This window comes from Papaver somniferum, chromosome 4, assembly GCF_003573695.1.
Source record: "Papaver somniferum cultivar HN1 chromosome 4, ASM357369v1, whole genome shotgun sequence".
Taxonomy (NCBI): Eukaryota; Viridiplantae; Streptophyta; class Magnoliopsida; order Ranunculales; family Papaveraceae; genus Papaver; species Papaver somniferum.
In genome coordinates, this window is record NC_039361.1 from 140,994,103 (window position 1) to 141,017,068 (window position 22,966).

The 22,966-nt window shown below is 36.6% G+C and overlaps 1 protein-coding gene across 1 annotated transcript; it reads right to left on the reverse strand.

Annotated features, from left to right (window-relative positions):
- Window positions 1-16,365: 16,365 nt before the first annotated feature.
- Window positions 16,366-19,139, reverse strand: LOC113271389 (4-sulfomuconolactone hydrolase-like). The gene is made up of 10 exons (XM_026521241.1): window positions 18,862-19,139; window positions 18,709-18,780; window positions 18,267-18,346; window positions 18,060-18,159; window positions 17,918-17,971; window positions 17,663-17,740; window positions 17,293-17,390; window positions 17,115-17,172; window positions 16,794-16,915; window positions 16,366-16,684 (listed from the first exon to the last, which is right to left on the reverse strand). Exons 1-10 carry the CDS (start codon window positions 19,057-19,059, stop codon window positions 16,528-16,530), a joined length of 1,017 nt encoding a protein of 338 aa, XP_026377026.1. The 5' UTR covers window positions 19,060-19,139; the 3' UTR covers window positions 16,366-16,527.
- Between the last annotated feature and the right edge of the window lie 3,827 nt (window positions 19,140-22,966).

The following is a 22,966-nucleotide window of genomic DNA, read 5'->3' on the forward strand; positions in this document are numbered from 1 at the left end:
TCTATTTAATTTCATTTCACCACACAAATCACAAGCTAACCTATTCATTCTCAGTTTCTATCCTATTACCAATTGTTATCCTTGAATGAGTTACATAAAAATATTTCTTACTAGATGTTTAACGTCATTTTCATTAATGATGGATAACAAAGTCTACTATTATTAGGTTAAGTGGTTAACCATTTGACTGACTAACTAACCCTGGTTTCATCATTTTTATTCATTGAATAACCTCACATTTGGAAGATCAAGATTGTAGAATGTAAGAGTTTTGAGGTACTAGAAATCCCATTGTGTTATTGAATTCGTAAGAACATAGAATGTGATATTTATTGTTGAGTCTATACTGGGTTTTAAACTTTTTGGACTATTCATAAATGGAAAAAAGTCAACAAGGATCTGGATTTTTTAAGGCCTGCCCAACTATCCAAGACGAATAAACTCAGACGACGTAATTTTTAATAACTAACATACTTCAATGTTTTGGTTTTTCACGGTCACTAAAATAAGGGAAATGCAATATTATTTCAGATGACCCATAAGATACCTTTGTAAACTATAAAACACTTTATTTTATTTTTTCTGGAAAGAGAGTGAAAATTGATTTTGATAAATTCATGGCTTGAAGATACAACTCCAACATATTTGGAAAGATGCGAAAGTGTCAAATATACTAAAAATAAATCATATATGGGCACATGAGAAAGGATTCATAGACTGGAGAGCGGAAATATCAACCGATTTTTTCTTCACTTTTGATAAGGAAGGTAACACGAAAAATAATAAGTATTAATTTTAATATCGAAACGCCGTAAAATGCATATCAAATAATAACGGCACGGGTCAAGCCCTAGTTACCTAAAATATTATTATTGGAATCTACCATTCTGTAGATAACTTTGAGCATGACTTAACCGAGAAAATTCCAGCTTTTGTATAAGGCCAAATAAACCTATCTGTGCATGAAATTCGGATTCTAGTATTCAGAATCTTAGTAAAATCCTCTGGAGTAAAAAAATAAGCAACCAAATCACGATTCCAGTCACTAGTGTCAGTGCCGATGAAGTCACTAACCATATAGTCAAGATTAAGTTAATTAGTGTATAACGGTTCAGACATTTGATAGATCCAATTATATCTAAAAGCATGAATATTGTGACCATTTCTAACTTCCCATATAGAATATTTTTTGACTATTTCAAGACCGACACATATACTGGTCCAAACCCAACAATTTTTGGATTTAATATACCGCAAGGGATGGCAGTTCTTGAAATGTTTACATTTCAAGATGCGAACCCACAAGGCATCAGGAGAATGAATCAATCTCCCACCATTTTTGGACAGTAACACATCATTGAAATGCTTAAGGTTTTTAAAACCTAAACCTCCACGAGATTTAAACATTGTTCAAATTTTTAAGATAAATACCACCAGAACTACTTTTCCCCAACCAGAAATCTCGTTGTTTTGCCTTTATATTTTGAATGAGATTATCTTGTAAAAGAAAAGTGTTCATGTGATATATGTGAGAGGTTTTTAAAACATTTTGGACTAAAAGAGATCTCCCAGTCTGGGATAAAAAAAATTCCTTCCAATTAGGAACCTTCCTATCAAAATTATCAACAAAATGGGCAGAGGCTTGATTTTTAGATCTCCAAATAAATACAGGTATACCTAGATATTTTTCGTCTATGACAACTTTCTTAACATTAAGAGTTCTAAACAAAGAGACACAAATATCAGGGTTAGTATTTTTACTAAAAAAGAAACCTAATTTTTGAAAATTAGTAGCTTGTCCAGAGATGTTACCAAAATCTCTAATAAGGGATATAAGATTAGTTGCTTCTTGATGACTTTCCCTAATGAAAATAAGGCAATCATCATCAAACAAAAGATGTGATACTGATGGAACATCTTTCGTTACCTTGAAGCCATAAATTAGATAATTCTTTTCTAGCGTGAATGAGGTATCTAGAAAAGGCCCCCATCGAAATGATAAAGAGATATGGAAATGGAAGATCTCCTTGTCTCAAGCCCCTAGAGGTTTTAATTTTTTTACATGGATAGACATTCAACAATACAGAAATAGAAGTGGTACTAATGCATTGAAATATTAGATCAAACCAATATTTTGAGAAACCAAAATTTTTCAACACATTAATAAGAAAAGGCAATTTTATTCTATTGAAGGCCTTAGACATATCAAGTTTAAGACCCATGATACCACATGTATCTTTCTTAGACTTTTTCTTCATGGACTAAACCAGCTCATGGGTGATAATTACATTATCATGGATGTTCCTACCAGGTACATAAACATCATGGAAAGGGGATATCAGTTCTCCTAGCAATGGTTTCATCGTGTTAACTATAATTGTTGAAATAATTTTGTAACTAATGTTACAAAGGCTGATAGGCTTAGAGTCAACTAGTGAAGAAGGATTATTAACCTTAGGAATAAGAGCAAGAAAGGTGTAATTCATTTCTTTGAGTAGATACCACGGATCAAAGAAAGCTCTAATCATGTTCCAAACATCCACCTCAAGCATATACGTATTTTTCTTATAGAACCCCGGGGTAAAACCATCAGGTCCCGAGGCAGTCCATGGTTTCATCTGCTTGATAGTGTCTCTAACTTTTTGAAGGGTCGCAGAACTCAACAATTTTTCGTTTTCCTAACCAGTGATACAAGAGTCAATACAATTAAGGAAATTACTTTCTTGGAATGGGTTGGACGTGGAACTGATAGGGATAAAGTGATAGACTAGTAAGTATTTAATTTAACCCTATCATCTGTCCAGTGACTATTGTTAAGTTTGAGGGCAAAAATATAGTTGTAGTGTTTCCTTCTATTGACAGAAGTATGATAAAAACTAGTGTTTTTTTTTCAAAACACTTGATATACTCTTCCCTACTTTTTGAGCATAGAATTCTTCTTGAAACTTTTGCCAATGTCCGAGATCTTTTTCAACATGTCTAGCAGACTCAATGTTTTGAGTAGTATGAGATTGACTACTCAAAAATTATAGTTGATTGCTCAAATCCTTAACCTTCTGATATATATTATCAAACCGATTAAAATTAAATTCTTTGAGGGAAATTTAACATTCCTGAATATATTAGTGAATAAATACGCATGGGAACCTATGAATTTAGTTTGGTAGGATTGTTTTATGACCTCGTGGGAGTTCGGATCCTTGAACCAGCACTTGAAATATTTGTAGGGACTTTTACCTTAATGACTATTAGATTCAGTACACAAGATAATAGGTGAATTTTCTGAGTCAATGGTATTTATATGAATGAGCTTGGAATTATCATAGTTCTGTAACCACAAGACAGTTACCAATGTTCTATCAAGTCTATACAAGATCATAAGATTATAAAAATCAATAATTTGTTGTATCTTTGGGAAATCAGTGTTAGTAGGATTGGTAAATATAAACCTTTCATGTTTATGCATTGTGATATTAAGATCACCAATGAGTATCAATGGAGTATGGAATCTTTGTCCAATATCTTTAATGTGGTACCGTTGAGTTAACCTTTCATCATTGTATGTGGAACCATAAGGAAGGTTACAAGGAACTTAGGCTGCTCAGGTCAGCAGACACCGTAACATTGACCATTTTATCCTTATTTTTTCAAAATTTCAATGTTAAAAATGGATTCCACAAAAGTGCAACCCCACCTGAGAGACCCACTGAAGGACATACCCATTTGTTAGGATATCTGAATCGTCTCATGCATTAGTTCATTTTTTGAAGATTGTTTTTCGTTTCACAAAGGAATGCACTAGAGGAATGCCGAAACCCTGAAAGTTCCACGACAAATTCCTCATGGTATGAGGGTGATTAACCACTAGAGGAATGCACCTCTGAGACTCTATACAAGCGCAAACAAACAAAACAAGTTGATTAAAAACCAAAGGAGAACAAATTGGAAGTCTATTGACACCAAAATTGTAATTGCAGGCAAACAAACTAAGCAAACTACAATAAGTAAGCTACATAGCAGAAATCTATTATTTTCACACACACTGACAAATTGCAGGCACTTCAAAGATACATGATAGTTCAGATGTATTGAGTGTGGGTTTGATGGAACCCTAGCTTGGAAGCTAATATTATATAAGAGGTAATCACCAAGATGCCAATAAAAAGATGGTTCCACAAATAACATGCTCAAAATACACATATAATCATGCCAGTAAAAACTTCTAGTGAACTTAATTAGGTCAAAATTAAGACAATTTTTAAAAACTAGAAAATTAAAATTGGGGTTTAGAGTTGCAGTATTAAGAAAAACCTGGAATTGGATCGCAGATCCTCCAACCCACCAGATGTGTTTCCTTGGCTATCAGATGCTTTTATAAGTTGCTCCCCTTCACGATTAGTTTGGTAAATAATTATTCTCTCTTCCAAAATACTACAATCCCCAATTAAATTAGTGTGATCCATCATGCTAGCGTCCATTTAAAACACCGAGTTGTTGTGGGTATTGATGGGTTAATAGAGTTGTTTGATGATAAAAATGGATTCTCATTTTTTGCTCTATTCATCTTACTAGTATCCCCTTCTTTAGTTTCAGAATGATCTAAACTCACTCCCCTTTCGACTATCATTAGGCACTATTACTATCAACACCTAGATTTGGGTTTGCAACACCTCTATCTCTTATATCTGCATCCTCCTCTCATATATAGGCAACCATAAATTTTTTTACCTTCCTCAGTTTGGCTGTACTCATAATACTCTTGCCCATTCATAGCTTCTACTTTTAATTCTTGTGTCATTCTTCGACAGTTAGCATCTACATGATCCACCATCCATCAATGTTTTCATATTTTATAGGGTTACAATTCAAAATGCTAGATGAACCAAATTCTATTCCCAGCAGAAGTGTCAATGCACTCCCCCTCTCCTCAATGGCTCTGTAAGGTTAATTTCAACATATACTCTATTAGAAACATGTTCTCTCGGTAATCTTCTTCTCCCATATGGAAAGGTTCTCTTTCTAATATGTTTGCATATATCATTCAACGGATGATCATTCAACAAAATCTGTTAAAAATTCGTTAGTTTAAGACATCGATTTTTTTTGGTAAAAGGATGGTCTATGATTGATATATCTGAGTTATACCTTTATAGAGCAAACAAATATCCCAACATCATTGTTGATGGTAAATTTTCAGCAAAGGCTAAAATCGTAAAATCATGATCTTGCATGTTTCTGAACGGCTTCAGGAATATATGTGAAACTCATATTTTAAGATTCATAATCTCTGACTGAGGTACACCCTCTCAGAGCTCCGCATGAATATGTTATTCGTAAAGCCTCCCCGGCTGAGCTTTTCGACACTTCACATATTTCATCAACACCTCTATATAGAATCGAAATGATTGGACGACTCCTAGACATAATGCATGCTAGTATAGAGAGTTAACGTCTTCGGGATGCCACACTATTCCCTGACTATGTAGAGAGAATATGTATAGAATCTCTTAACGATTGGACGACTCCTAGACATATTGCATGCTAGTATAGAGCGCTAACGTCTTCGGGATGCCACACTGTTCCCCGACTATGCACAATCAATATTCAGAATGAGTATGATGCCAGTATAGAGCAATTCATGGATTAAATTCTAGCGCAACATTCATCAATCGAATTCCTAGAAAAATAATCTATTTTATCTCATTACTCTGTTTCATGGCTTATTCCCAACTGAATTCTATGAATTAGTAATAGATAATCAATCTATCTCATTAATCTGTTCATGGATTATTCCCGGACGAATTCCATGAATTAATAATAGATAATCAATCAATTTTATTACTCTGTTTCGTGGCTTATTCTCAGCTGAATTCCACGAATTAGTAATAAATATTCATTGTTCGGGTATCTGGGCCACCACCAAGTAAGCCCCGAGAAAATGGTGTGAGTGTACTTAACAATAATGCACGAACGAGCACCCAAATGCATAAACGAGCATTCAAAAATATGGACGAACGAGGAAACCTATGCAAAACCAGAGAAGGAAAATAATTAAAAAATAATAAAGAGGCGCCACGAGGCTGGACCCACTGACCGACCGACCATGCCGTGGCCGGTCCCATGCCTCATCCTTTTATTTTAACTTATTTTATTATTTTTCCTTGTCTCTTGAAAATTCCTTGTTTGAGCAAACTTTCTCGTTCGAGCAAAACTCCTAGTTTCTCCATATTTCCTCAAGTGATGAAAAATAATAATATAAAATAGGGAAGAGCACGGGACCGAGCACGCGGGCGGAACGTCCATGCCTTAACCGTCTCCGGTCCCATATCTCCCAATTCCTTATTTTATTTTTATTATTTCTTTCTTCATCTCATGAAACTCCTTCGTTTGAACAAAAACCCGGGTTTTTTCATATTTTCTCAAATATTGCTCAAACTATCAAAAACCAAAAATCCAAATGGTCACACGACCATCCAGGCTTTCCACGACAAATATTAGAATATCATTTATTTTAATATTCTTAAAATATTTGTCGCACGAGCAAAATTGTACTTGCTCACTCAAGCAAAATCAAGAGTTTCAGTTAAGATCAAACTCTTCCGAATATCCAATATATTGCTCAAACGCGTACCAGAAAATATCCAAATTCTCAGAATTGAGTCACGGATAATATGGTGACACAGACATGCCACCTTGACCGACCAAGGTCGGCCCTTAGGCTTACAGGAGCCGGTCCCACATTATATTAATGATTTTGACCTAATTAATCTTTTACAGTTCATATTGGGTTCAAATTCTTTCCAACCAACTTGGAACTTATCGATCGACCACTAGCCGGTCCCACGACCACCAACGGCTAGTATCATATCCCTTGGCCGGTCCTCCTCTCTCCATAATTGGGTTTTATCACCTAACGCTCAGACGAGCACTATTTTAATAATGATTAGACGAGCATTTAATCATCCTTTCACCAACAGGCCTACAAAGGACTTTGGTGCATGCTCATTCAAGCACTTGGGCGCTACATGGTCGGCCATCATCCCATGTAGCCGGTCCCTCTATCACTCATTGATTTATTTTCAGTAAATCATCAATTGATCAACAATCGACCAAAATTAGGGTTTCAAATCATATGCTTTGCAAAGCATAATTCTGAACACGTTCAAACCATAATAATTTTATGTTGATCTAACAATCAACATCCTAATTAATAATATTTGGTCCAGCTGCCAGTATTTTAATTATATTATTTGGTCCAGCTACCAATAATTCATTAACCGAGCAACATTGCTCAAACGAGCAATAATTACTTAAACTCGCAATATTTATTTTTCTCATTCAACTGGGTCCATAACTCATTGAAACAACTATCAATTACTTGACCGAGAAACAGTCCTCATGTTGATTCAACTATCAACATTCGGAAATTCTATTAATCCATCATCCAATATTCTAAATTAATATTTGGTCCTGATACCAATATTTTGCTCGACTGAGCAACGTGGTTCAAATGGACGACCATCCAATACTTATGATTCCTATTGAACGTATCAGAATAAGTCTTTGATTGAGAAACCTCATCGGACGATCATCCAAATCCCAAAAATATCATTATTACCTCGACTGGTAAAATGATACATCATAATTCATCAATACTCAGCGTCTGAGCGTGTACCAGTAAACATCTCATGTTTAGCCCATGAGTCCCAGAGCATACCACATTCGTTCATTATGCTTGAATCATCAAGGCTAAGACTCATTGTCTAGTCAAGTCAACAACTGACTAATTAAATACACGTCTGCCTTAAAGACTCCACATTCATGAGACATCAATCACGTCACATGGGGGGATAATCACTAGGGTTTTGGACTGGCGGCCTACATCACGTGTGTTCACACACTATGAGAAATGTGAGTAAGTCGTGCAAGAGGTTGAGGAAGTTAGCAAAATAGTGGATGGAAAATCAACCAAGTCTCTGCACGACATGGAACTGGTTTGACCAAGATTTCCCACTTTCTCCCACTCTTTCACTCGAGCAACCGTCACACTTACTGGCATCAATGTGTCTACTATTCTTGCAATATAAATAAGTCTCTGAATCCATGATTGAAAAATAGGAGAATTCTTATCCGAGCAATCACTCTCAAGAATTCAATCAATCAAGCAGAACTTATTCGAACCCAACAGTTCACAGAACACTTATAGAAATCATCACACATCCACAATCCTTGATCATAATTGATCTCATACACTTCTAAGCTTCCCTCCTATGGATCGAACCACTTCTATCTTTATGACTGAATTGACCCTGGAACGGCCATTGTCTTAGCTTAGGCCGAAGTCCTACAGATTGATTTTTAGAACTCAAAGCACTCCTGTGCAGTGCATCAGTTAGAAGCAGGTTTAAGCAGTTTGATCGGTCGAAGGGTCTCCGTCCGCACGGGCGTCTCTTCACTTCCCTAAAAAATCAGCAAATCGTTTTCACCACATTTGTTAGAAGCGGGTTTAGAAAGCGCCCCATTGCAATTTTCTTCAGATTAGAACCTGATGACAATTAGGTTCATTCCTTTGGAGATGATTTCAGACCTCATGTAGCATTTGCAGCGGCTATCGATCTCTTTATTTACATCTTCATGATTTAGTGCAAAACACTTCCGGACCATTCTTCAGCAACATCGTTAACTGCTTGAGCAGTGGATATAGTTATCTTGATTGATCGTCTTTGTTTGACTTATACTAGCTGATTGCATCCTTGAAGACAGGTTATCAACAATTGGTAGTTGGTCCTACTATTTTCCACTGATCTTCTGGAGATGAAACAATGTTTTTGCAGTCTAAATCCAACTTGTTAGGGTTGAATTTGTTTGGGGGCATATATAATATGATTATAAATCCAAAGATATACTCAGAATCTGGAGGTTTCCAAATATACCGGTACCTAAAATTGGTAAATTGGTTAATTGGCTAACCAGATTGATTGAGCTGTCTGATTTTTAAAATTCAAAAGGTGAAAAACTTTTCTAATTTTACTGCTACAATTATGATCACTGAAAGAGACAGAAGTTAATCGGTGGATGAACTGATTTAGTTTGATGAGGTTGAACCTAAACATGGAACTATTTAAGAGAATAATGATGATCATGATACGATTAAAGGGATCCTAGGATGTTTGAATATATTGCTAAAACGACCTTTGAGAACCAACCTAAATCCGAAAAAGGCAAAGTAAAGAATGACTTTTTAATAGGGAGAACTGCTGCTGCAATCTTAGTTGAAGAAATACAGGGAATCAACCACTATCGGTGACAACACATGATGTACGAAATGGATCTCTTCAAAAAAATATTCTATCAATTTATGTTAAACAACTTTTTGAATTTTAAAAACCAGAAAAAAGTTTAAAATGTAAAGGAAAAGATTACTTCTACAAGAGATCTAGAGATATTTAACATTCACAACAATTGATAGCATTAATAGATGTAAAACAATATCAAACAAAATTGATTAGATAATAAAAACGCAAGGAATTAACACATATATTCGCTTTTGAAAACCGAGTTTTGAAGATTATTTGACTTAAAATTTCGCCCGATTTGCAGAGCCCTCCATAAGAGGATATCATTCTCGTCTTAGAAGTATTTATGAGATTTGTATCGATGCCAAACGTATTTGTGAAAATAGTTTATGAGCACCTGCTTAGTTCATGCTGGGTAGGTATATGTAGGGGGTACACATACCTATGAACCAGTTTGTGAACTCAGGATGCTAGATTATGCGTACTGGTTATGCATACCCTTAGACATTCACGAACTCAATCCCTTGGGGTACGAGTACCTCCCCTTTCACGAACTCAGAACCTTAGGGTACATGTACCTCCCCTGTTCCGGAATTCGGATGTCTAGAGTACGTGTATTAGGTATCCGTATCTACCTTGTCCAAAATCTCAGAAGTTTTGAAAACTCTCTTTAAACAATTTGGAATATTACCAATTGTCGTAGATGTGAAATATCATTGCTTGGGAAATTTGCAAATGATCAACTTGAAACAAAAGTAGCTCTTGAACAATAATTGTTCCTTACTAAAACTGTTAAGGATATATTATGAACATCCATTGCTTGAATCATCTTTAAAGAAATTTATAAAGACAACCTTGACTCAAAATTTCCTCTCTGCAATATGAAATCTACTAAAGTCATACGACGTAGTCTCATATAGATAACATGGTAAATGTCGTGAGTAATTAGGATAGTTCATTCTTCACATACCTCTTTGTCGATGAAGTACTCCAAATGTCTTCATTTGATCTTTAGTCTTCAATCTTCGAAGGTTATTCAGTGATATCTGATACTTAACTACCATACTCTAATACTAGTCTGAGACTTGTCTTTATATTAGAATCAAGATATTGTTTTGTGCATCTAACATTGACAACAAGCTTGTGATAATAAAACTTTCAAGTTCGGCCGAGCAGTGCTTTAACACACAAAATATTCTGTAGTCTTACCATTATTACAAGAAGAGAGTAGGGAATCAATATTCTTTATAATAGGCTCCAGAGATCACGAAGACCGTCAAGAAAATAGAAATTTCAAGTTTCGGAAAGACTATATATCTACCTAGTTCACTTTGAGCTAGGATGTGATTATAACACCATGGGTTGTCAATAAATATCCCCTACTAACGGAAATATGTGATCCTAACAAGTATGAATTCAAATAGGCATATTTCACTGTTCAGATACATGTACTATCTATGAGAAAATAAAAATGGTGGAGTTCATAGCTTCTAAGCTAAGAGATCCCTATCCCTACCCTATAAACTTATGAGAACAAGCCAAAAGGGGGAGCTTTTCTAGGTGTTGATGGGGGAAAATGGTACGCTGTTTTTTAGGGAATGAAGAGACGATCAAGCGATCGAAGACTCCTCAACCGAGAAAACTGCCTAACCTCAAAAAGATGCACCGCACGGGAGTGATTTTAAGTTCGAGAGATCAATCTGTAGGTCTCCGGCCTAAACCAAGTCAATGGCCGTTCCAAAGTCAATTCGGTCACAAAGAGGGAAGAGTGTTGATATGTAGGAGGGAAGCTGAGAAGTGTGTGGGATCAATGGTAATCTGTGAATGTGTTGTGGGTTTATGCAAGTGATGAATAAGTTTGAGTGATTAAAATAGTGTTGATCACACGATTCTTGGTTAGACGATGGATTGTCTGTTCAATACTTTGTGGATTTTCTGTGTTTTTTTCGTACTTTTTCAATCATGGACTCCGAGACTTATTTATATTTCCGAGAAGTGTAAACACATTGATATCCAGTAAGTATGATGGTTGCTCGAGTGAAAGAGTGAGAAAGTGGGAAATCGTGGTTTCACCAGTTCCTCGTACGTGAGAGGGTTGGTTGATTGTCCACCCAATACTTTGCTAACTCCCTAAACTTCTTGCACGACTTACTCACATTTCTCATCGTGGATGAACACACGTGTTGTAGGCTGCCAGACCAAAACCCTAATTGATATCCCCCATGTGACGTGATTGATGTCTCACGAACGTGGATTTGACTAGTCAGTCGTTTGATTTGATTAGACAATTGGTCTAAATTTGTTCAGTAGAGCATTCATGGATCGAGGGTCTGCTAGGACACAGTTCTCGAATGAATGATGATAGTCTGAGTAAATATTACTCCAACAATTGGTCGATAAATTACTGAATATCAGTATATGAATCGATCGTTTGAGAAAGTATTGCTCACTCGCTGAATTACTGAATATTGATAGCTAGATCAATATTTGAATAATTGAGCGAGTATTGCTCGTTCAGTGAATTACTGAATATTGATAGTTGGATCAATATTTGAGCAGATGAGCAAGTATTGGTCATTCGATGGATTCTTGGTAGTGTGACCAAATAATAATTAATTAAAATATTGGCAGGGCCGAATATTATATAATTAATTTAGATGTTGATTTCCGGATCAATCATAAAATTATTAGTGTTTGAACTGCTCAAGATTGTGATTCAGCGAGCGTTTGTTCGAAACCCTAATTTTCGATCAATAGTTCGTCAATTGATGAATTAATGAGAATAGGCTATTAAGAAAAAGGCACCGACCACATGGGATGATGGACGACCATGTAGTGTCCAAGTGCTCGAGTGAGCGTGCTCCAGAGTCCTTTGCTGAACGGCTGGTGAAAGAATGATCAAATGCTAGTGTTGATCATTTATTAGAATAGTGCTCGAGCGAGCGTTAGGTAATAAAACCTAATTGTGGAGAGGTGAGGGACCGACCAAGAGGGCATGGGACCGGCCCTTGGTGGTCATGGACCAATCGTTTGGGTGAGTCCCAAGTCGGTTGGAGAGAGTTTGGACCCAATACGAGCGATTGCTAGAAAATTAGGTCAAAATTGTGAATATGTGTGGGACCGACTCCTTGCAAGCCTTAAGGCCGGCCTTGGTAGACCAAGGCGGCATGCCCGTGTCACAAGGGTGTCCGTGTCTCAGTCCTGAGAGTTTTGGTATTTTCTGACGATCGTTCGAGCAATATTTTGGATTTTCAGAAGAGTTTGATCTTGACTGAAACTCTTGATTTTGCTCGAATGAGCAAGAAGAACTTTGCTCATGCGACATGTAATTTGAAAATATTTAAATAATAATATTTTAATTTTGACGTGAGAAGCCTGTGGTCGGTCGTGTGACCGTTTGACTTTTTGGGTTTTCCATGGTTTGAATAATATTTGAGAAAATACTGAAAAACTAGGGTTTTCTGTCAAACGATGGAGTTCCATGAGATAATGGAAATAATAATATGTGAAAATAAGGAGTTGTGAGGTGTGGGACCGGCCAAGGCTAGCGCATGGCCGGCCGGCTAGGTGGCCGGGGCCCGTGACACCTTTTCCCTATTTTTATTCGATGAAAGTATGGAAACCCAAGAGTTTCTCACAAACTAGGGAGTTTTCTCAAGTGAGGGAAACCCTGTGAGATGAGGGAAAAAAGAAAATAAAATAAAAAAGGGGGACTGGCCGTGGCATGACCGTCCGGTGGGCCCGGTCCCACGCCTTAGCTTATTTTATTAATTATTTTATTATTCCATGGATCGCTCGTCGTCCATACTTCGATCGTTCGTTCGTGTGTTTGGGCGCTCGTTTGTGAATTATTTGTCAAGTACACACGCATCATTTTTCCAGGAGTTACTCGATGATGGTCAGACGCCCGATTGTGGAGTATTTATTACTAATTCAAGAAATTCTGCTGGGAATGATTCATGAAACAGAGTAATAAAATGAGTTGACCATCTATTACTAATCCGTGAAACCCAGTCGGGGAATTCAGGGAACGGAGTAATGAGATAAAGTGATTATCTATTACTAATCCATGAGATCAGTCGGGGATCAACCTTGGAACGGAGTAATAAGATAAAATAGATTATCTTCTATGAATTCAGTCGGTGAATGTCACGGTAGAATTAATCTATTATAGAATCGAGATATGAGATAGTTGAAGCATCATACTCATTCTGAAAGGTGCATGGTCAAGGAACAACGTGCAGCGTTGTTAACCTGAAGGCTTTTTGCCCTCTCAACAAACAATTATATATGAAGAGCCGCCTGAATCTATACACGGTCTCTCTACATAGTCAGGGAATAGAAAATGAGTGTCGTCGACGTCCTGAAGGCGTGTTTCCCTATCAAAAAACAATTATTTATGGAGGACCGCCCAACCGTTCTTCTATGTAGAGGCAGGTCTCTCTATGTAGTCAGGGAACAGCGAGTGTTGCCGACGTCCTGAAGGCGTTTTTCCCTCTCAACAAACAATTATATATGGAGGACCGCCCAATCATTCTTTTATGTAGAGGTAGGTCTCTCTATGTAGTCAGTGAACATCGAGTGTCGCCGACGTCCTGAAGGCGTTTTGCCCTCTCAACAAACAATTATGTATGGAGGACCGCCCAATCTTTCTTCTACATAGAGAGGCACGATGAAATGCGTAGCATCGAACGCTCAGCAAGTGGGAGGCCTTTCGAGAAACATATTCATCGTGGCTCTGAAAGGTAATCGATCAGAGATCTTGAAAACGGTTCACGGATCGTAAAAACACAAATCGTCACATGCATTCCTGAAGTCGGGTCAGAAACATGCAATATCATGATTTTACGATTTTAGCATTTGCTGAAAATCCATCATCAACACTAGGGTAAGAGTTAGAATCATAAAAGACCCTCTCAAAGAAGAACTCAACTTTAAGAAGAAATGTAAGGTCATGTTAAGATATGAAAGGTTACCCGGAGTATGCTTCTTCTGCGGGATATTTGGTCATATTATGAAATGATGTGTGGATCCTTTCAGGGAGTGTGAGAAAATGAGATTCTTCTCCCCGAATACTTTCCCGAAGAAGATGCAAGACATGAAGATAGCTCGTCTCACTGAAGATATTAATGCCAATTTCAAGCAAAAAATAACCAGAATAAACATCAAGAAGACAACAAGAAACACCAGCTACTAGACATGGAAATGATTAAACCAAAAGGGTAAATCCTAACTCCCAGCATGGTAAAACTCTTACCAATATTATCTCCTATAATCACTCCTCAGAAATTACCATCAACAAAAGAATTTCCAGACCAGTTTCAAATCCTCATGTAAATTAGGAAAATACCCAAAATTCTCTCAACTCCCATTCAAAGAGAATTATCCTCCGAATCTATGCCAATTAACAATTCAAAATTCAAGTCAGGAAAAAAAAAGAACGTTTTTCGGGCACCACCCTATTTTGGTGGGGACCATGATTTCATTTTTGGGTGGACATTAGTAGTAATCCTAAGTCACCCCTTATCTAAGCCTTTTTGTTAATACCAAACTTACCCTTCTTAGTTAAATTAGCTAGTGTAATGGTCACTTCAATAATTAAATTAAATTAATTAGTGATGTTAAATTAATTATTTGGGTGTTTTAGAAGAAGAAGTCTTTTTTTTTAAAGATGGATGCTTTCGAAATGAGGGTTTTGGGTACATAAGTATACTTCAAATTTAGTTAATGTTGTTGAATTGGCCAAAACCTTTGAAAAATGAAATTTTTATAAACTGATTTCGGCCGTAGCAATAAATTTCGGCTATGACATCTGAAGAACGAGTAGCCAAACTCATCTGCAAGTGTAGTTCGGCTAATGTTTCTGAAAACACAGGTAGCCGAACTCGGCTTTAATGGAGTTTTTTCTTACAAAGAAAAGTTCGGTGAGGAGAAAAAAATTGCAACATAACCGAACTAAAAGTTCGGTTAGGAAAAAAATTGCGACGTAACCGAACTCAATATATAGGTTTTCAGAGAAAAGTTCGGTTAGGAGAAAAATATTGCGACGTAACCGAACTAAAAGATCGGATAGGAAAAAAATTGCGACGTAACCAGACTTTTCTCTGAAAGAAAAAACTCCACTAAAGCTGAGTTCGACTAGTTGGACAAAGTTTTTCACATAATTCCTAACCGAACTTCTATCTGCAACCTCCATTTTCAACTCATTTTGATGATCACTACTCATTTTTCCAACCTAAAATGAATCACAAGTAATGTGTTTGTGGAAATTTCTTTGAGTCAACATGACAACGAATCACAAGTAATGGGTTTGTGAAAAAATAAATTTAATGAGTTTGTTATAGTTTTGAATTTGTTTTGTTAATGATTTTGTTATATATATGTATATATATTTGTGTGTGTGATTATTAGGTTATTAGTTATAAATTAAATTAGGTTAAAGGATAGGTTAGTCATTCCTATTTTTTAGGACACTCCTCATAACTATAGGGTAGATATTTTTATCACATAATGGTCCCCCACCAAAAAAGGGTGGTGCCCAAAACACGGTTCAAAAAAAGGGCGGATTATTTCAAAAGTCTCTGAACCCATCCATCACCCAAAGCCCATTACCCATCCACCAAAAGCACTCCACACCCAACATAAACCCACCAAACAAACACTCCCCTCTGCTACCACTAAATCCACACCTTCTCACCAGAGTAATCCCACGCCCACCGGAACCATAACATTATCCAACCATCATCACCAACTCATCAGAACCCCAACCACAAACAACCAACTCCACCTCATCCCTTCCTGAAACAGCTCAATATCTCTAAAGAAGGTGAGACAATGGAAACGATATGCTAGAAACACACAAGATGCAGAACTTAGTTCTACAAAAGAACTTAGCTAGTCTTTTTTTTTTTTTCTGAATACCAAAAAGAACAAAAAACAAAAAGACAATAACTTAGTTCTACAGCAGAACCTTTTTTCTTTTTTTTTTTGCTCTGTGGACTGTATTCTACAACAGAACTTACATAGCTTAAAAGTTTCAGTATACCCCAGTTATAAAAGCAAATAGAAGTTAAAAAGGAAACAAGAAATAAGACAGCAGAATAGAAGTTCTAAGGTTTAGATGGACAATAAGTTAGGCAGTAGAGTTGGTGTCGCAACAAAATAGTATTACTGCCTTGCAGTATCGCAAATTTTAAAACTGATTTAATTTACAGTAACTTGAAAAATGTTCTTAAGAAGCAATCCATGAACCTTGAAAGAGTTGCATCACAGTTTTCCCCATTATCCATTCTAAATCAGAAGACGATAAGTTTATCTGATTTGCATTAAGAGATACTGCTTCTTTTGCTCCAATATATCCACATTCAGGAACCACAAATGGAAAGTCACTGCAATACATGGACATAAACGAGAAACAATGAAAGTGTTCAGATTAGTAAACAAACCCTAACACATATCATAAACAAAAGGAAGCTTATGATGTATACTATAACCAACCTGCCCCACATTACGCGGTTAGCACCATAGGTAGAGACAACTTGGGAAAGAATTTGGGATGTGTCATCATACGGGAACGACTTCCTTGATATACGGAACAAGGCACTGAACTTCACATACACCTAGCAGTGTTCCAAATTTAAAGATCCCTCAATTAGTAGATACAACTGGCTCTACTTGATCTAAAGAAGAAAAGATAAAAATGGAAATGCCTCTATGTTTTGTTCAGGCAGGAAGCACAGCTGAACGTCGAATGCCACAAGTACAACCTCTACAACTAATTGTGTAAATAATCAATAAATCTCCATCTAGCATTTTTACCTGGGGAAACTTTGACAACTTAAGAAGTGCAAAAAAAACCTCCTTCTCCTCCCCATTTCTGATACAGAAAAGAAAATGCCATCACCCCAAACTGGATCAATATATTCTAGTACAATATAAGCATTTTGACATATCATTGGCTCAGTGGTACAAAACAGAATATATTAAACAGGCTCACATGGGTGGCTTGCAGAAAGCGAAATGATCAAGTATAACGGTGGTAGAAGGAAAATCAGTACACAGCTCCTTGATCTCTGCAATATGTAAATTGAGACCCTGCAAAGAAAAATCCACTATAAATAGCCACTAGCGCTTACAATGCCTATGGCTACATGATCAAGGCATATGTATGCATCGGCAGAATTATCTCTAGCGATCTTTTATAGGTGTAAACCGAAGACAATTCTAAGTTGAGTTGAAGAGATTATAAGGCGGAACTCTGGAAAACAACTTACTACTGGGCAAGATGCAAGTAGCATAACTATTGACGCAGCAAATTAAAAAGAAATAGAATGCCCAATATACGGAGAAAGGTTCGCAGATATTACCTTCATACACATGAATCCCACAGGTACTCCAAGTTCTCCTGCTTTAGAGAACAATGCCCTACCAACTTCGCTCGTCATCTACGTGTATACAAATAATTCAGATCATTCCCATAATTATGTTACTTGGGGTGCTTCAACCCAGTTTCTACAAACTTCTCAAGTTAATATTTTGCTTTGTCAATGAGCTGAAGCACACACAGCAAGCAAGCTTCACGGTAAGAAATTATGGCTATCCAGCTGAAATTAAAAAACTACCAGCTGATCAGAAGGCCACAAATAGGGATTAAAGCGAACTGCACGATATCCATCCTATCATGCAAGAGAATTTTGTTAGTATCAAACAAGATTTTTAGAGACAAACTACTAATGATCTAATGTCATCGAGGCGTTAAATGACCTTCAAAACGAGATCTTCAAGTTGTTTAATCCCACTTCCATCTTCTGCAGGATTCGCTAGACAACACCCAACAAATTTTGACGGGTACTTTTTCAAGACACTATTTTTAACACCAGAATGAATTTAGGCAAGAAAATTACCATTTAGGTTTCATGGAATAAACATCATTGAAGACATAAACTGAAAAATAAGTTCGATTCAATACACCTTGTAACTAAAGAATGGTCAAACTTATGATTAATGGGCTGCACTATCAGCGCACCATCTACTCCTGCCTCCCCCATATTCTGCAAAGGGAATAAAAGAATCACATTGTGCAAACAAATTGTTACTTCAAAGTGCAACCATTCAAAAGAATATCATTAGTTCACAGAACCATGCTTTATAGAGAACGCTGGACCCCAATATCATCCAAGGACTGAGAGACCTAACACGCAAGTTGTGAATCGTGTGAGGACGGCGACCCCTACTCCTAAATGATCTAAGGCATCCAAAAAACAGTGCTCATACTTCATTTTCTAGCAGTTCAATTCCTATATACTGTATTTTACTATTTCCTTCTGCTTAATTTAACAACACAGGTAAGAACCAGATTAAAACCATAAGAAAAATTGAGCTCAAAAGAAAGAAATTCCGATAACATAATTACCTTAAGCAAGAAATCAACATTACCAGGTAAAGTAGGTTCTTGACCAGGATAGTATGGGTATTTCTCTGCTGCCTATTAAATCAATAAAAAACCAATTTGGAATCAAAAATTAACTATCAAATTAGGCTTTCTGGGTTGGAAATGCTCAGTTACCTCTTCTGGAGATGCCCAGACATGCAAATGAGAATCAATGACCTTAGGTTTCAACTTGAAGTTATAAGTCTCATAACTAGTTGCCATTGCGGTAACAGAGCTCTGAAATTTGAAGTTCGGAAACGAAATTGGAATATTTTTTGAAGAGAAAAATGAAAAATTTGAAACTGAAATCAGAGGTTTGAGTTTCACTGCCATAGCTAAGAATATTTGTTATTTTGTTAAAGAAGAGAAGAACTATTGTTTACTGCCGTGGGTATTTTGGTCCTTGCATCGTGTAAATCCCCACAAAACTTGAACCTTTGATTTCAAATTATTGTTGTTGCGTCTGTTCCTCGAGGGAGGTACGTCTGCCGTACGAATAGATTTTTTTTTCCTCAAAGAGTAGTTCTTATTATTAAAAACTGTGAACGTCTCTAGGATAAGAAAGCCCCATCGAATCATTCTCTACAATTATATTTAAAAATTTCGCATAAAAGTTGTCACATATGCATGTTTGAATAATGTTTCTTATTTGTGTTTGTTGTTGAGTTGTCAGGCATCTGTCGCCTGGTTCGCCTCTCTATATGTGTGTAAGATTGCGAATTGTTCAATTTGTTGTAGTTGGTCTTGTATTTCCTTTATCATGTTCTGAATGATCCATGACGCATGTGTATTATCTTGCATCAGTAGAGTCAACAGTGATGTTGAGTCTGTTTCAAAATATATTTGCTTCCGTCCTTGTGAGATCGCCATTCTGGTAGCTAGAAGGAAAGCCCAAGTTTATGCTACTAATGTCGTGGTTATTCCAATTGGTGCTGTCATAGCCATTATCACCAAACCATGTGAACTTCTGCATATCCAACCTAATCCTGTCATCTCCGATGGACCTCCTGGATTGCCTTTGCTTGCTCCATCTGTGTTTATTTTCAGCCATTCATGTGGTGGTGGATTCCGTCTTACCCAAACAAAGTTTGAGTTCATACCTGATGGGTTTGTTGTTTGTTGTTGTCGAATCTTCCCTTGTTCGGTTATGTTGTGTCCAATGGACCATTTGTATTCTTGGCTGAGTAGGAGAGCTATATGGAAAGTTTGTTGTGGAGTCTGTATGATGTTGTTGTGTACTTATGCATTTCGTGTCAACCATATGTTCCATAGCATGAAGTAATATGTTGTAAAATGTTCTCTTTTATTGTATATTTCCATGAATTCCACGAAGCTCTTTGGTGGCGCAAATGTTGACGCGTGCCTCATTCTTCTCTGATGTTGTTGGTGGCTATGTGGCACATGCATGTTCTGTGTCCCTTGTTGATAAAAAGCAGCTGGTAATGGATGTGGAGGTATGCTGAGTCTGTTATATAGGTTGGTTATGCCATCATTGTTGTTGATATGCCTGCATAGTATTTCCCATGTTTATCTTGCTTTATAACATTCAAAGAGACAATGTTGCAATGACTCCAGGTGTTGGTTGCAGATTGGGCATGTGGGTACTGTGATGATGCTTCTGGTATGTAATGTTTCGAAGGTTGGTATACCTCCATGGATGACTTTCCAAAAGAAAAGTCTATTTTTTGGGGGACAGTTTGTTATTGCTTGTGGATGATGTAGTTGGGTGGTTATTGGTGGTATGTGGTGTTAATGGTTTTGTTAACACCTCGTATCAACTTTTAACCGTGTATTGTCCACTTTTGGAATGTGGCCATATTGGTTTGTCTGGGGTTGAAGGGTTTGGGAAGTGCATGCATCTGACTGAGTTGGCTACCTTTGGTGCAAAACATTGGTTTAGGAGTGTTAGAGCATTGTTCGGTCAAACTCGCAAGCGTTGCTATCTCAAGCTTGTTTGTCAAGTTTAGTTGATCAAAACTATAAGTCTTGATTTCTAGTCTACTTATAGCTATGTCTCGCATTAAGATAGAATGTGTAGTTGAGCTTTAGACTTCACGGCGTTCATCGATTGAAGACGAAGATCTACTAAGGAGAGCTTGGAGGAATCTCATTAAAAAAAGGTATGTGAAGACTAAAACTTATCTATCACTTAGAAGTTTATTCTATCTCCTAACGAGACTAAGTCGTATAACTATATAGACTTTATATTATACACATTTGATATTTCGAGTGAGTTTAACTCGGTTATCTGTTTTTCGAAATATGTGTTGGAAGCTTTTTGCCTTAGCTACGTTCATCATATTCTTGATGAGTTTAGTTGAAAATACTTTATTTGTTGGATACTAAATAATAGGTCAAAAGATGATCATGTGAAAATTGCCTTACAACATCTTACATGATTTGTATGAGACAATCATTTGATATCGACTCGGAAAGTTTCGTATTGATCATTTGATCACTTAAAAATTACTTATAAGCTAATAGTTTGTGTGAGACAGCTATTGTCGTCTTCTATGGATGTTTGAATGATTGAAATGGGATTTTAGAACAAAAACCTTTGTCTGGATACATCACAGTATGCGTACCTAGTATGCTAACTGTTTTGGTATGATTCAGGTCCGGGAACCTTGTTTGCATACCTAGTATGTGAACGGTTTTAATTGTTAAAGTCCGGGAACCAAGTTTGCATACCAGTATGTAAACGGTTCTACCAGAGTTAAGGTCCGGGAAAGCAGTATGCATACCTGTTTGCAAACTGCTGGACAAGACCAAAGTCCGGAAGCTATAGTTTGCGTACCTGTTAAGTATGTTTTTCATACTCATGAACAAATACATTTATGAATTAAGTAATGCAATATTTGTAAACCGTGGCTTAATGTTCATGAATTGATTCTTATGAATCGATCCGAGTTTGATTCAATTGATTCATATATATTTCTGTGAAATAGTGAACAATTGAACAACTCTATTTGAAACACATTTAAACTCATTTGATTATCTTTCATGATTGATTGATCATCATATTTGATATAAAAGGTGTTATATGAACGTGGTTAAGACAAAAGTATTCATATGGATAACTTCGGTTAACTATTATTTAACTCAATATACACGTTTAAGTATGGTTACCCATATCTAAATGAAGGGATATTTCATTTGTGTGTAACAAGCTAAGACCATATAACAGTAGAAAGATATTGCTTTGGTTTTAAGCAGACTTAGCTTGAATCTTAAATCAGTTTTTCATCTAACGGTGAATATTGAATGCTTTTCTACTAAGCTATCTTAGCTTTGATGGAAAGCAAACCCTGATTTGAAAGAATATATGAGGGAGAACTCTAGCAGCTGGAAAACCTAATCCCGACACTTTCCCGTGTCCTAGTTGCGACTAGAGTCGATTCTCCTTTAACCTAGGTTTTTTCCTAAACCATTATAGGTTAACGACTTGAAGACTTCATTTGGGATCCGTGAAGCCAGACCCAACTATTTTATCTGTAGTTGTGTGTTCTGATCTTACTTGTCTTATCATATTGAGTTTTATCTTCTCTAAGATTTTCTCGAGATTTATCTCCGATAGGTAAGATATAAAAAGTAATCACAAAGCTCTTCGTGTCATTCATTGTGATTCCACAATAACTTCTTCTACTACCATATAGTCAAGTTATTGTGAGGTGATTGATATTTCTAGGCTGCTATTCGGGAGTATAATACCGGATTATCAATTGGTTTTTGTTCACCTTGAATTATCAAAAGACGGAACAAAACTTCATAGGTACTTCTGTGGTAGACAGATTTATCTATTAGAATAGACTTATCTGTGGGAGACAGATTTGTTTATAAGTCTTCGACTTTGGGTCGTAGCAACTCTAAGTTGTGGATGAGATCATCTAAGGGAATCAAGTGCGCAGAATCCGACATGGTTCAAGAGGCGTAAGGAACGCGATTGTACCATAATCTGTGTGAGACTTGGTTAAGGCTCAACTACATTTCAGTCTGAAGTTAACTTGTCGTAGGCTAGTGTCTGTAGCAGCTTAATACAGTATGGTGTTCAAATCTGGACTAGGTTCCGGGGTTTTTCTGCATTTTCGGTTTCCTCGTTAACAAAACTTCTGGTGTTTGTGTTATTTCTTTTCCACATTATATTTTCCTATATAATTGAAATGTCACAGGTTGTGCGTAGTTCAATCAATTGGTAAATACGACCTTGATTGTTGGATTGTAATTGATTGGCACTTGGGCA

Bases quoted from the DNA above. Each gene is read 5' to 3' on its own strand.
- LOC113271389 (XM_026521241.1), bottom strand. From the start codon at position 19,059: ATGGCAGTGAAACTCAAACCTCTGATTTCAGTTTCAAATTTTTCATTT. The intron at 18,347-18,708 runs GTAATTATGTTA...TTCCCTTTGCAG, and splicing joins ATGTTGATTTCTTGCTTAAG to AATATGGGGGAGGCAGGAGT. The intron at 17,972-18,059 runs GTCATTTAACGC...CTTGCATGATAG, and splicing joins TTGAAGATCTCGTTTTGAAG to GATGGATATCGTGCAGTTCG.